Source organism: Melanerpes formicivorus, unplaced genomic scaffold, assembly GCF_026170545.1.
Source record: "Melanerpes formicivorus ecotype bairdi unplaced genomic scaffold, bMelFor1.0.p_v2 SCAF_83, whole genome shotgun sequence".
Classification (NCBI taxonomy): domain Eukaryota; kingdom Metazoa; phylum Chordata; class Aves; order Piciformes; family Picidae; genus Melanerpes; species Melanerpes formicivorus.
The window spans coordinates 443,343-456,688 of record NW_027142435.1 but is presented as its reverse complement, the minus strand read 5'-3'; the positions used below and the strand labels follow the sequence as shown (position 1 = coordinate 456,688).

Here is a 13,346-nt window from a genome sequence, read left to right as displayed (position 1 = left end):
TGTGGTCCAGCCCAGATCAGTCACCTGGATGGTACTGCCCAGCACTGCCCAGCACTGCCCAGTACAGCCCAGCACTGCCCAGGACTGCCCAGCACTGCCCAGTACAGCCCAGGACTGCCCAGCACTGCCCAGTACAGCCCAGCACTGCCCAGGACTGCCCAGCACTGCCCAGTACAGCCCAGCACTGCCCAGCACTGCCCAGCACTGCCCAGTACAGCCCAGCACTGCCCAGGACTGCCCAGCACTGCCCAGTACAGCCCAGGACTGCCCAGAACTGCTCTGTACTGCCCAGCACTGCCCAGCACTGCTCAGTACAGCCCAGCACTGCCCAGTACAGCCCAGGACTGCCCAGCACTGCCCAGTACAGCCCAGCACTGCCCAGGACTGCCCAGCACTGCCCAGTACAGCCCAGCACTGCCCAGCACTGCCCAGCACTGCCCAGTACAGCCCAGCACTGCCCAGGACTGCCCAGCACTGCCCAGTACAGCCCAGGACTGCCCAGGACTGCTCTGTACTGCCCAGCACTGCCCAGCACTGCCCAGTACAGCCCAGGACTGCCCAGGACTGCTCTGTACTGCCCAGCACTGCCCAGCACTGCTCAGTACAGCCCAGCACTGCCCAGTACAGCCCAGGACTGCCCAGTACAGCCCAGCACTGCCCAGTACAGCCCAGGACTGCATGACATGACACAGCCCAGTCTGGCATGGCACAGCATGGCCTGGCCCAATTTAATATGGCATGGCACAGCCCAGCTAAGTATAGCACAGTTCTTCTGTATGTTGTGGCCTAGCAAAGCCCAGCATGGCTCAGTTTAGCACAGCATGGCTGGTACCCCCAGCGGGGAGGGGACACACATTGCTGAGGTGGGAGGACAGCAGGTGCCAGAGGGTCCTCTGTGTCCCAGCTCTGGCCATGCCAGTAGCAGGGGGCAGAGGGATCACAACACAGGGACACTCCTGCCACTGCTGCCCTCTGGCCCCACAAAAGCCACACAAGGGGACACTCTCTGTGGGAACAAGGGGACTCTGTGCTTGGCCCTCGGTGCCACCCGGCTCCACCAGCCTGGCGTCAGCCGCTCCATCACGCGGCCACCAGCATCCCGGTGACCGCTGCCTGCCTCGCTGGGGCTTTGTGTACTGCCGCGGGGGGAGCAAACTGTGCCGGGGATGGGGACAAGAGCCTGGTTTCGACACTTGCCAGGCACACGCTGCCGGGCACCTGAACAAGCCCAGACCTGGAGCAGCCCCCCGAGACTCGCCCAGTGACGGTGTGGGGGGACTAAAACCTCGCCAAGAACTCAGCCGAAAGCCCTCAAGTCCCCTCCCCCTCCTGTGCTTACCTTGCACTTCTCACCGGGCCACACGGGGCAGGGCCGGGTCTGGTCCCACAGGGGTGGGTGGCACAGAAGGACATTTTGGTTGCTTTCTCTTTTGCTTTTGGTAAAAGTGAGGCATGACCCTCCCCCTCCCCCCGCCCCTGGGTGCCTGGGAACAGCCTCCTGGGGCGAGCTTTCGGCAGAAGAGGAAACGCCGGGCGCAGGGAGCTGCCGCCAGCACCGGGCTGCCTTCGAGCTGGAAGGGGGCACCCAAGGGGCGCAGGGGCGGAGGGCATCCAGGAAGGGCAGCGGAGCTCCGGCGCAGCGTGGGCCGCTCTGGGTGGTTGATGGACGGGTGGCTGCTGGCGGCGCTGGCGGCGCTGGCGGCTGGCGGTGAGTGCCTCTGCGGCGCTGGCAGATGAGAGATAACTTCACAGACTTTCAATGAACGATTCGGGGGCGATAAGGCCCCGGGGAGCCGCGGCGGCGATGGAGACGCTCGCCTGAAACCGCAGGGATGACTGAAGCCTGGTGAATCCCTGCCAGCAGCGGGCAGAGGCCAGGGCGAGCAGCACTGGCCAGTGCCACAGCTCCGGGGAGGGGGGAAATGGGGAGTTTGGGGTGAGAATCACCCAGGTGGCTGCTTGGATCCCTTGGGTGAGCGACACGGCATTGGAGCAGTGATTGGAAGTGCTGCTCCATCCTGGCCTTGCCCAACCCACTGGGTTTTGGAGTGTGGGATTCCCCCAGCCACTGCCCTCTCCTGCAGGCACTGCCACGGACCCCGGATTGTCCTGCTGGAGGCAGTGCCAGTCCCATTCCCGCCCATTCTTCTGCTCCTGGCCACCCCTAGGCCCCACCGGCAACACCTCCTACCTGCTGACCTTCTGGTGAGTCGGGCACCACAGTGGGGATGGGCACCTGGGCTTGGGGATCCCGTGGGATGCATCCTGACTGGGACACATGGGAAGCCTCCACATCCCAATCCCACTGGGAGGGCAGGTGCTGCCCCATGTGGGTCTGACCTTGTGCCCACTCCTGCTCCAGCTACACGCCACCCAAGCCATGCCAGAAGTTCAAGGTGGGCACGAGCACAACATACATCCTGAATGCGCGTCGTGTTTACGTCTTGACCAACGTCACTGCCTGGGTGGAGGCACGCTGGGGGCACCACCTTCACAGGACCCCCAACATCACCCTGTACCTCAATGAGGCTGGTAAGCACTGGTGAAGCCAGGCTGGGTACCAGAATGAGCACCAAAACCACAACCAAACCTGCTCTTTACAGTCAAGCTGGATCCACCTCCCGCTGGGATGTCCTTCAACAAGACTGGTGGGCAGCTATGGCTGCAGGTGCCAGGGGCACCGTGCCACCGCGGGCACCAGCTGCTGCAACGGGAAGCTCGCTTCCGGAGCCCGGGCGACCGTGGCTGGACACAGGTAAAGCCCTGGTGTGCCAGAGCCAGCAGTGACTGATGGGATGGGCGGCAATGCCAGGGTAGCTCAGGCAGCCTGGGGAGTGCAAGGGCTTGGTAGTGCCACCAAACCCGTCTGTGCCCCATCTGTTGTGCCAGCTCCTCCCAGCTGCAGGGTCCTGCTGTGCCTGTAAGGGGATCAGGCTGCGCTGCGCGGGGATTACGCAGCCGAGCCCCAGATTACACCAACGATGACGCCAGAGGAAATCTGGACACTTGTTCCCAGCAGCTGGGGACCCCCACCCCTCTTGATTGCTGCTGGAAGATGCCAGCACCAGAGGTGTGGTGCCCCTGTCTGAGGGCACCCTCCTGGACTACTATGTCCCTGGTGCTCTGTTCTGTTCTCCCAGTCCCCGGACTGTTTGGGGGGACATCGTGTGACATCCACTTTGATGTCCCAGTAACATACTGGTTTTACTGGGTGGGTGGGTGCCTGCCCCCCTGGTTCTCTCCACAGGTGATGTGTGAGACAGTGATGGGCAAGGATGACTCAGGTTGGTTTAGCCTGTGGGGATGTAGGGAACAATCATCTCCCGGGGGGGGGTCCCAGATCCTGGAGCCCAGAAGCTCTGCCCTGAGCTCTTCCCTGCTCCTCCCTGCCCCAGCACTCCCTAACGTCAAAAGCTGGAGAAAAGGGGGAGAGGATGTCACTCCCTGCCTGCCTTTGTCACCCCACCCTAGTGACCTGCACCCTGGGGCAGAACGGCACCTTTGAGGTCCAGCTTCGACACAAGCCCCACCACTGGAGCAGCTACTGGAGCAACTGGAGCAGCTCCATCTTTGTTCCCGAGGGTGAGGAAGAGGAGAGGAGGTGCATGGGATCCAGGCAGCTCCCAAAACCGCCGATGGCCCAGACAGGCTACTTCCTTTTGCAGAAATCCAGGCGAGCCCTGTGCTGAGCTACCAGCTGGGGAAGCTGGGGAGAGCTGGGCAGCGGGTGCTGAGCCTGGGCTGGCAGGTATGGTGACATCCCCAGGGACCCTGACAGGTGTGTCCCCCACCATCTCATCCCTCCCTCTCTCTCCCCAAGCAAGCCCCCAGGGAGCAGGGAGATGTCAACTACACATTGCGTGCCTACATGCCAGCATGCCGCTGTGCCGAGCTGGTTGAGGAGGAGATCGTGGTGCTGAGCAGGGAGGTAACAATGCACAACCTCACCCTCTCCGGCGCCGAGTACCAAATCCTGCTGACGGCTGCCAACACCGCCGGGCCGGGCCCCTCGCAGCAGCTCCATGTGCCAGCAGAGCAGCATGCAGGTATCCACCCCACGGAGGGACCCACCTCCCAGGCAGCCTCGAGGGAGTTCTTTTCCCAGCCGTCCCTCACAGCCCCCATTTCATCCCAGATTTTGGCTTCGAGGACATCAGTGTGGCTGGCGGCACCATCACGGCGCGGTGGGAGGCACCGAGCCCTGGCTCTGTCTACTGCTTCGAGCAGCAGGCGCTGCCTGGCGACACAAAGCAGGGCACCTGCATCCGGCAGGATTTCCCGGCTGGGAGCATCCACGAGGAGAGAGGCAAGGAGCCCCCTGAGCACCCAGCCTGTGCCCCTTGCTTGGGGCTGGGTCCCTGCGGGTTTTAACCAGCGTCCCTGGTTCCTCCCCAGGAGCGCTGCAGCTGCCTGCGTGTCACCGCCTGGCTGTGCACGGCTGGGCCCCGCACCGGGGCTGGGCCACGCTCGCCCTGCGGCACCACTATGCCAGCAACGGTACCTGGGGGGCCAGGGAGTGCCTGCGCTGGGTTCAGCTGCAGAAAGAGAGGGCTGCAAAACTCTTCTCTTTTTTTACCCCCTCACCGGGCGCAGCCTCACTGTCTGTGCCCATCCGCATCAATGCCAGCAGCGGGGATGCCACCACCATCACCCTGCAGTGGAGCCCACCCCCACATGCCACCTGTCCTGGGGTGATGGCCAAGTACCTCATCTGCCACACGGCCAAGGGGGACAATGTGACGTGTGAGTGGGACCCCCACGCCCCCATGGGGCGGGAGGAGGGCAGCCTGCAGGCAGCTGCTGGATGTCTTTCGCTCGTTTCCTTTTGCGCAGACGTGGAGCTGGACGCCGCAGCCTCGCACCACACCCTCCAGAATCTGCGGCCAGGCACAGCCTACAGGGTGGCTGTTCGAGAGGTGACAGCGGAGAGCGGAAAGACCTGTGGCACCTGGTGGCACTTCCGGACCAAGGCACTGGGTAATGGCTGGGGTGCTCAGGGTGCTCACCCTTGCCTTGAAATGGCTCTCAAGTCCCACGTGGTGCTGGGGACAGAAGTGCCACCACCCAGCCATGTCCATCCCAGGTCCCCAGGGAGCAGCATGGAAATCCAACCTGAAGTACCTGGGCATCTCCCTCAGTCTCCCCACCATGGCCACTATCTACCAGCTGATCAAAAAGAGGTGATGGCAGCACGCTCACCCCCACCCCCCACCTGCCTTGGCCACCAGGCCCCCAATTCCCTCATTATCCATCCCCTCACCAACCATCCCCTCCCCAGGGCTCGCCGCCTCCTCCTCCCACCCCTGCCCCAGCCCATGGGCGCCAAAGCCTTCCATTTCTCCACCAGTGAAATGAGCCAGGTGAGATGGGAGGTGCAGGAAGGGTTGGGTCCTGCAGCCCAGCAGGCACCTGTGCATGGCCCTGGCGTGGGACATCCCCACACCAAATGCATCTTACCCTTAGGGCCAGCCCAGGCCAGGCTTTGTGGAGCCCTCAGAGAGGTTCAGCCCAGCTGAGCTGCTGATGCCAGAGCCAAATCCCCGCAAGGAGCTGCCAAGCCTGGAGTCAAATCCTGACAAAGAGATGGCTGACTCCAGCACATGGCCTGGCACACCTCAGCCTGTTCCCACAGCCGAGGAACCGGTGGCGCTGTGCCCGCCAGGCTGTGAGCAGGATCTGCCCTTTGCCTACCGCAGACAGGAGGTGCTGAGGCCAGAGGCTTCACCACCACCTGGCAGCCCTGGCTGCATCCGTCAAGTGCCCAACAAGGAAGAAGAGGAGAAGCAGGAGGAAGAGGAAGAAGATGAGGGAAGATGGGGGCTGCATCAGCCCCTGATTCCTACCACCCTTCTCATCTCCAACAAACCCATCATCATCAGGAACCAGGAAGGATGCGACCCATCACAAGAGGAGTTGATGCCATAACCAGCACTGGACCAGGGGCAGCAGGGATGGATGGCAGGAGGGGGGCAGGGGGCTCCCATGGGATGCTGGGCACCCACCCCTTGAACTCATGTCCACACTGGCATTTTCAGGTATAGTTTTGGTTACCAGGATGTGGTAGGTGATGTCTCCAGGTTCCATGGGCCAGGATCTGGCCAGGCACATCCCAGCCTTAACCGTTCCTTGGCGATACATCAGAAGGGAAGGTGGCTGCAGAGTCCAGCTGCAGCTGAGGGCATTTCCTTGGCCAGATCAGGAGCAGAAGCAGAGCTTCATCCCAGCTGGCTGCATCCTAGCAGAGCTGGGGCCAGCATGGCTCTGGTGGGATGAGGGCACAAACAGCTCCAGCACCAAACACTGGTGATTTACAAAAACTAGGAAAAAAAGTGCAAAAAAGTGCAAAAAGAAATGTAACAATAATTAAAAAACCACACTAACACAAGAAGCAGCAGAGCTGAGATGATTTCTCTTGCCTGCCCAGGCAGATTTCAGCAAGGATTTAGAGCCGAGGGCAGCACAGGGCTCTGTGGGGCCAGGATGGTGTGGTGTGGGGCAAGCAAGCCCCCCTCAGCACCCCAACATGGAGCTGTGCCACGGCCCTGGGCCTTATCTGGGGCAGAACTGGAGATGCTGAAGATGAAGAGTGGTTTGTGGTTTTGTGTCAGAAGCTGAAGGCGTCAGCGCTGACTTGCTGAGAGTGCAAAAAATAAGGGAAAGGAAAATGCCTAAAGGGGGTTAGCAGCGCGGGGAAGTCCGGGGCAAGGCACTGTCGGCAGAGCCACGGTGACTGCCGCAGCTGCCAGCGCACGACTCAGCCTCTTCGCTGCTGCTTTTGGCCCCACTCGTGTTTTGGAAGAGATTTCACCAAAACGATGCTCACAGCACTGACACTCGCGGGCGGAAATCTCGCCGATGCCTCCCGGAGATAACGCAGCGGGGCCCGCGGCGGCGCACGGCTGAGCTTCGGCACCTTGCCCTGGGCTGGGGTTTTCATGGCTCTGCCTGGCGCTCCGGTGATGGGGATAGCTGCCACTGAGTTATTTCCACAGCCGGGGGTTCTGGATGCGTTCATCGGTACCCCTCAGGACCATGACCGCCGCTGCCGTGCCCACGGGGCCGGGCACCGCAGGTCCGAGGCATCCAGCTGCCAGTGAAGCCACGAGGTGGCACCAGCTCCGCATCCCCACGGAGCTTCCCGCGCAGGAAATCCATCTGTGCCTGCCCACCGTGCCTCGCCCCAAGGCCGTTGCGTCACCAACAGCCTCCATCCTTGCCCTCCAGCGCCCCAGATCCCTGGGGATCAGCTGGAGGCTGAGGCTCGGCATCCTCCTGGTCGCTAAAAGCCATCTGGGGAGATCAGATGAGAGATTTCCATCGGGACTTGGGCGATGCGGGGCTTGCTGTCTGGAAGCATTGGGTTACAGGCTGGCTGCGAGCACTCGCTCGGGTTTCAGCCTAACCCCTGTTTACAGCCCGGTTTTGGAGCCGGAGGGAAGTGGCTGCGGGGTCAGGGCTCAGCTGGGTTGGGTGGCAGCACGAACACAGGGCTCGGCACGGCGCCAGCGCTGCCGGTTAATCATTCCTCTTCGTGGAACAAGTTCATGCCAGGACAGCCGGCCCTGAATGCTGCACCCTGGAGAGAGGGGGGCACCCTACAGGGTTCCATCCCACCCACGGCACCCCTCACATCCTCCCGACAGAGCCGTGCGTCCTTCCCCGCGTCTGGAGCTGGTCGGTGCTCAGTCGGGAGCACGGTGCCGCGCAGAGCCCGCAGGCACCGTGTCGGGGAAAGCTCATTAAAGGCAGCCTTCCCAATTAGCGCGAGCGAGCTGCTCGGGACCGCCTAATTAGTTTAAACTTCACAAGGCTGTTTTCCAAATGAGTCCCCGGGAGCTGCTCTGAGCCCAGTGACCCGAGGACAGCCACTGGGACCAGCTTCTGCAGCCAGGACATGACCTTCTCGGCTCCCCCATCCGGATCCGACCCCAAGCAGGACCCAGACGCGCCGCAGGGCATTGGCTACGCCTGGCAGAGCTGTCACCACCCGCAGCGTGAGACCAGGCAACTCATTACACTAAATGTAGAGGCAGATCTGGAATAGCTCCGAGGCAAGCAGCAAAAGGCCATCGCAGCAGGGGGAAAAAAAGCAAAAGCTGAGCCCTGAGCAGGGGGGAGCATGTCTGGGTCAGCACCCTTCCCAAAGGAACCGTGGTGTCCCCCTTTGGGAGGGTTTCGGGGTCAGGCTGGGATTTTGCTCCTGGATCAAGGAGTTTAACCTCCTTCCAGCCTTGGGGGTAAAGGGACCCCAGAGCAACAGCCTGGGTTTAGCCTGGGCAGTGAAGAAGCTTGCAACCCTTAAGCCCCTTCCCTTGCCCATTCGTCCCTTTCCCAGCCCTTTCCTCCTCTCCAAGCCCCAGCCTGGAGCAGATCAGATGGCAGCAGTGTTTGATCCTAGTCCCACCAGGAGTCGTGGCAGGGAGAAGGATTATTTGTCGAGCAAAAAGCCACCACTGCCAGGGGTGACACAGTGCCACCCGCTCCCGGAGGAGTTAGGTGACCATTCAGGAGCTGCTTTGACTTCATCTCTAAACAAACAGACCAATCCCTGGGACACAGGGCCTTCAAATTATTACTATTATATTCATTAAGCAGCATTCACAGAATAATTTCGGCTGGAAACCAGCTCTAAGGTCACCCAGCACCACCATGGCCACTAAACCGTGGCCCCAAGTTCCATGGCCACAGGGGTTTTGAACACCTCCAGGGACAGCGACTCCACCAGCGCCCTGGAGAGGCTGTTCCAATGCCCGACCGAGTGCCATCAGCTTTTCCCAATATCCAATCTAAACCTCTGAGGGCTGCATCCCACTCAGGGGCATTTCCCACCCCAGCAGTACACCCCCCGCCCCCGATGGGGATGCTCAGGTCTCTCTGTGGCTGCTGCAGGGGAAGTTTTGCTTTTCCTCCCTAAAAAAAAAATGTGGGGTTCTTCCTCCTCCCAGCCCTGCTGGCACAGGCACCCCAGCTGTGCCTATGGAGTGGGGAAGGGGCTGAGGGTACCACAGCTGGATAGACGGCCACAGCTGGATGGACAGGCGCTGGCCACAGCTGGGCTCAGCTTGTTTTCAAAGCCGTGAGTATTCTGGCGCCGGCCTTTCACAATCGGCGGTGTCACCACAACAACACCAACTGCAGTTTGACTTCACAAACAAGGTCCGTGGCCGCTCAGCACCCCTGGCTCGATCCTGCTCACGTCAGTCTCAGCCCTTTTCTGCAACAGCTTCACCCGGGCAAGCACCATTTCCAGACCCGGGAACGGAAAATGCCCTGAAGCTCCATCACGATTAACTATTTCATGGTTTCCCCCCCGCACCCGGAGGGGCTTGGACTTGCCCTAGGTGCTGAATCGCTGCATAAATCCCAGCGGGATGCTGCGTGCCCCAGTGTGTGAGCCAGGAGGAGCGGCCAGAAGCCATCCTCTCCCTCTGCCGCGTGAGAACCATCAGGCTGAGGGCAGGAAATGTTGTTGCGTGGAGTTTTTTTCTGCAGTTTTCATGTTTTCAGATGGCCGCCCCAGGGGAGGGGGCAGCTCAGCCGCTGGCACAGCCGAAGCTTTCCAGGCTTTGGCAGCAGTCCGGTGCGGCCAAGCCACAGAGGATTCTTGGAATTATTAATAGGGAATTATTTTGTATTTTTCCCCAACCAAGATTTTGTAATAACAATAACGAAAGAACTCATAAACAAAGGCTCTGGGAGCCGGGCGGCGCTCTCCCAGCTATCGGCTGATCGCGAGGGAAGGACGCGGTGCCCTTATCAGCGCACACATTCCCTGCCCGCCTGGCAGCAGAGCCAGCCAGAGGTTTGCAGCATAAACATATTTTGCTCGAGTGGCCGGGGTTGACCTAAGGACAGTGGCTGGGAGGAAGCAGAGCCCCCCTCAGAGCCCCATTTCTGCAGGAGATCCATGTCCACGGCACGCGCCCCGACGAGCCCCGCAGCGATAAACACGGAGCCAAACCCCCCACCCCCGGCCCGCTCCCCCCGTGTTTACCAGCTCCTGGCAGGCAGATTGACTCACCCGCATTTTTTCACTCACCAAACCGCTGGGGAAGCGGAGCGAACCGGCTCGGGCCCCCCCGGCACCGTCCGGCAGTGCCGCTACCACCCGCGCCGCCGCTGCTGCCCGCCGCGGCCACCTCCAACCGGCTGGGACCCCCCCAGGCTATCGCTGCCTCCATCACCGGGCTGGGATGTGGTGGCATTTACACAGCTGCCGGGCAGGAAAAGCTCTCCTGCACCACATAAAGCCCTGCATGTGAAAGTAATTGGGTGAAGGCTTGCTAACGAGGTCAATAAAAAGGGAGGGGGTTAACTGTAAAGCCCTGGTGCTGAGTGTGTGTCCCGCGAGCTGCCTTGGCCCTTTCTTCTCCCCCAAACTGGATTTTTGGCTGAATCAAGCTCCAAGCTGCTGCTTCTTTCAGGGTGAGGGCAAGAAAAAAAGAGCAAATCCCTGCTACTGGAGACTTCGATACTGGGCAGCAGGAGCAGGGATTGGAGCTGTGAGGTTTATCAAGATTGCCCCATTGCACTCGGAGCAGGGCCAAGATGGGGGAAGAGGACCAGTGGGAGTGACAGCCCCTTGCTCTTCACCTCTAAACTGGATGGCTGAGTCCCCACCAGCACCCAGAGCAGCCCACCAGGGCCACTGGCATTCTGCCTGGTGCCAAACACCTGAGTCAGATGAGGGTTTCCACACAAGCTGAAGCATCACCCGGGAGTGCCAGCAAACACGGCCCAGGGTGTGGAGCAGTGCTGGGAGCAAAGTCCCATGGTGGCATGTCCCTGGCACAGGGCACAGCTGTGTCAGCCACAGATCTCAGCCATTCCCTGAGTGCCGGCGTGGGAGCTGAGCCACTTCCCCGTTTGTGCCATGACCATCCCCACGTGCCTTGTTTGTGTGCCAACACCTCACATGCTGCCATGGATGACTCGAGGGGGGAGGTTTTTGTTTTAGTGTTGTTGTTTTTTTCTTGTAACAAAGCCAAAATATTTGCATCCCCGCAGGGATGGCTCTGGGTCACCAAGCCCAGGATCCCAGCAGGGGAGGGGACACCCAGCTCAGGGGGCAGGGTTCCCGGTGGCACCCTGTGCTGGCAACGCTATGCCCGCTGCAGCCCTGGGTGTTTATACATAGACATGTTTGTGCGTGGCACCCGGCTCCCTGCGGCTCCCTCTGCCTCCCTCCTTGCTCCCAAACAACTGGAGAGAAGTCAAAAAAGTCATTAAAAGTTTCCATTGCCCGGGGCAGGGAGCAGGGACCGCGCAAGGGCCTGAGCAGGCCCAGAGTGCGGGACCCCAAACTGGGGGGAGTCTGCCCCAGAAAACCGAGGGGTTTGGGTTGATACAGGGAATCAAGGTAGTGGTTTGCTGCTGGCAGCCCATGGCACCAGCCAACCTCATGGCAAACCCATCAGCAGTGTCACCCAGCACCAGTGGGGCTCGTGGGGTGTCTTAGCACCACAAATCACACTTGCATCACCACTGTGCTCCATGGGGGTGGCACACGCAGCATTGTCCAGCCGGCTGCTCCAGAGCCTGGCTTTTGACATAAATCAAGCCCAGGCTTTCCCCAGCCTGCCCTTGCCCCTGCCCCTGCCCCGGGAAGGCCTTGCTGCCCGTGCTGGCTCCGGGGAAAAGCTGTGATTCCAGTTGAGCCAGCAGGGAAAGCCCCAGCACGGGGACCTGGGGACTTTGCCTGTGGCTTCCATGGGTGGGAGTGGCCCCGGCAAAGACCTGCTGAGTCAGCAGGTGGAGGATGGTCACGAGGCTGCTCTGGCTTGTTGGGGTGCACAGCTACTTCCCAGTGTCCCAGCAGAGCTCTGCCACCACCATGCAAAGAGATGTCCCCAGAGATGCTGCCATGGCCAAGCTGTGCTGGTCAAAACCAAAGCAAAGCCCCGTGGTGCAGGGGACTGTGTACATGTCCCTGAGGTGCCCAGAGACCCCCTGGCACAGCATGGGTCAAGCAGGTCCCCATGCTCCTGGGGCACCCATCAGCACCAACTTGCTGGTCCTCAGGGTAGAGTGGTGCCAGCCATGTCCTACTGGCTGCAAAGATGCTGAATTTGAGCATCACATCAACCGTGTCCTGAGCTGGGTGTCCCCATCTGGGCAAAATCCAGAGTTGGCATCACCAACCATGCCCCTGCCACAAACAGCAGCCCCTGGTGCTCCCACGATGTGTACTGGGGTGAGCTGCACCCTGCAGGGCTTTGCCCAGCTGGAATGGAGGAAGGTGGCTCCTGCTTTGGAGCTGGATGGGTGCCCAGGCTGGGAGGCAGCAGTTGTGCAGCTAATCCTTGGCCCTTGCAAGCTTGTGCTGGCACACTCTGTCCCTGCCAGTGCTGGGACAGCTGCAGGCTCTGTGTGTCACCCTCCCTGCAGCACAGCCATGCTGGCCCCCTGTCACTGACTGCTGCAGGATAACAGCCTCGAATGAAGGCCATGGCTTCCATGCTGGGACTGAGCATCCTCCAGGGACTGGGAGAAATGGGGGAGGAAGGAGCAGCCCCTCAAGGTGCTGCAGAAAGGGGCTGCAGGGCTGTAAGGTGCAGTGTGGGGGTCCCAGCACCCTGCAGAGCTGAGAGCTGTGAAGGAGGTCCCAGCCCTCTAGTGCCCAGGGCAGAGGGAGTCCCACGTTTTTGAGGGTGAAGGGCAAAGAGGAAAAGTGAGAAGAGCAGAGTCAGGGGCGGGGTGGGGGGATGATGGTCTTTCCATGCCCCTTGCAAGGAGCAGATTTTGCCGGGTGGTCTGGGAAGCATTTTCCGACAGGCAGGGCCAAGGGCTATAAATAATCCCAGCGCGGCAGTTGCGCAACCAGTCTCCGCCACCGGGTCTCTGGGCCATGGCCGGCATGGAGCCGTCTGGGCTCAGCAGAGAGAGACCCTGCAGACCCCCAGCCCCCCACCTCGCTGTGCCGATAAACAGGAGAACAGCTTGTGCTGGGCAGTAAGGACTTTGGAGCTGGGGAAGATAAACAGGCAAAGGTTGCAGGGAGCGCTGCTGGTTGTGAAATCACTGCCCGGGGTAGGGGCTGTGCCTCGCCCCAGCTCCCAGGATCCCAGACGAGGTATTTTTAGCCCCGCCAGGATTCGGGGGCACAGCCCTTTGCTGGCAGGGGACCCAGACCAGCCGTGCCCCCTGCCTCGCTGCGCTACTGACCAGCCTTAGGAGAAGAACCCTGGAGGCATTTGCAAGAATTCCTGCTGGAAAGATCCCTCCCACGTGAGGCGCGGGAGTGGTGCGCACTGGCATTGGGTGCCCCGTCCCGGCATGGCCTGTCCCCACGGCTGTCACCGTGACGTGCATTCCCAGAAAGGCTCAGGAGGATGCGGGGGGTGCTC

General features: G+C 61.0%; 1 protein-coding gene across 1 annotated transcript; it reads left to right on the top strand.

Annotated features, from left to right (window-relative positions):
* Positions 1 to 821: 821 nt before the first annotated feature.
* On the top strand, positions 822 to 6,470 carry IL12RB1 (interleukin 12 receptor subunit beta 1). The gene is made up of 17 exons (XM_068164784.1): positions 822 to 828; positions 1,447 to 1,600; positions 1,641 to 1,712; positions 2,050 to 2,205; positions 2,363 to 2,532; positions 2,604 to 2,755; positions 3,248 to 3,284; positions 3,472 to 3,582; positions 3,666 to 3,748; positions 3,821 to 4,046; positions 4,136 to 4,306; positions 4,396 to 4,497; positions 4,594 to 4,743; positions 4,834 to 4,977; positions 5,084 to 5,180; positions 5,279 to 5,360; positions 5,464 to 6,470. Exons 1-17 carry the CDS (start codon positions 822 to 824, stop codon positions 5,923 to 5,925), a joined length of 2,376 nt encoding a protein of 791 aa, XP_068020885.1. The 3' UTR covers positions 5,926 to 6,470.
* The last annotated feature ends 6,876 nt before the right edge of the window (positions 6,471 to 13,346 follow it).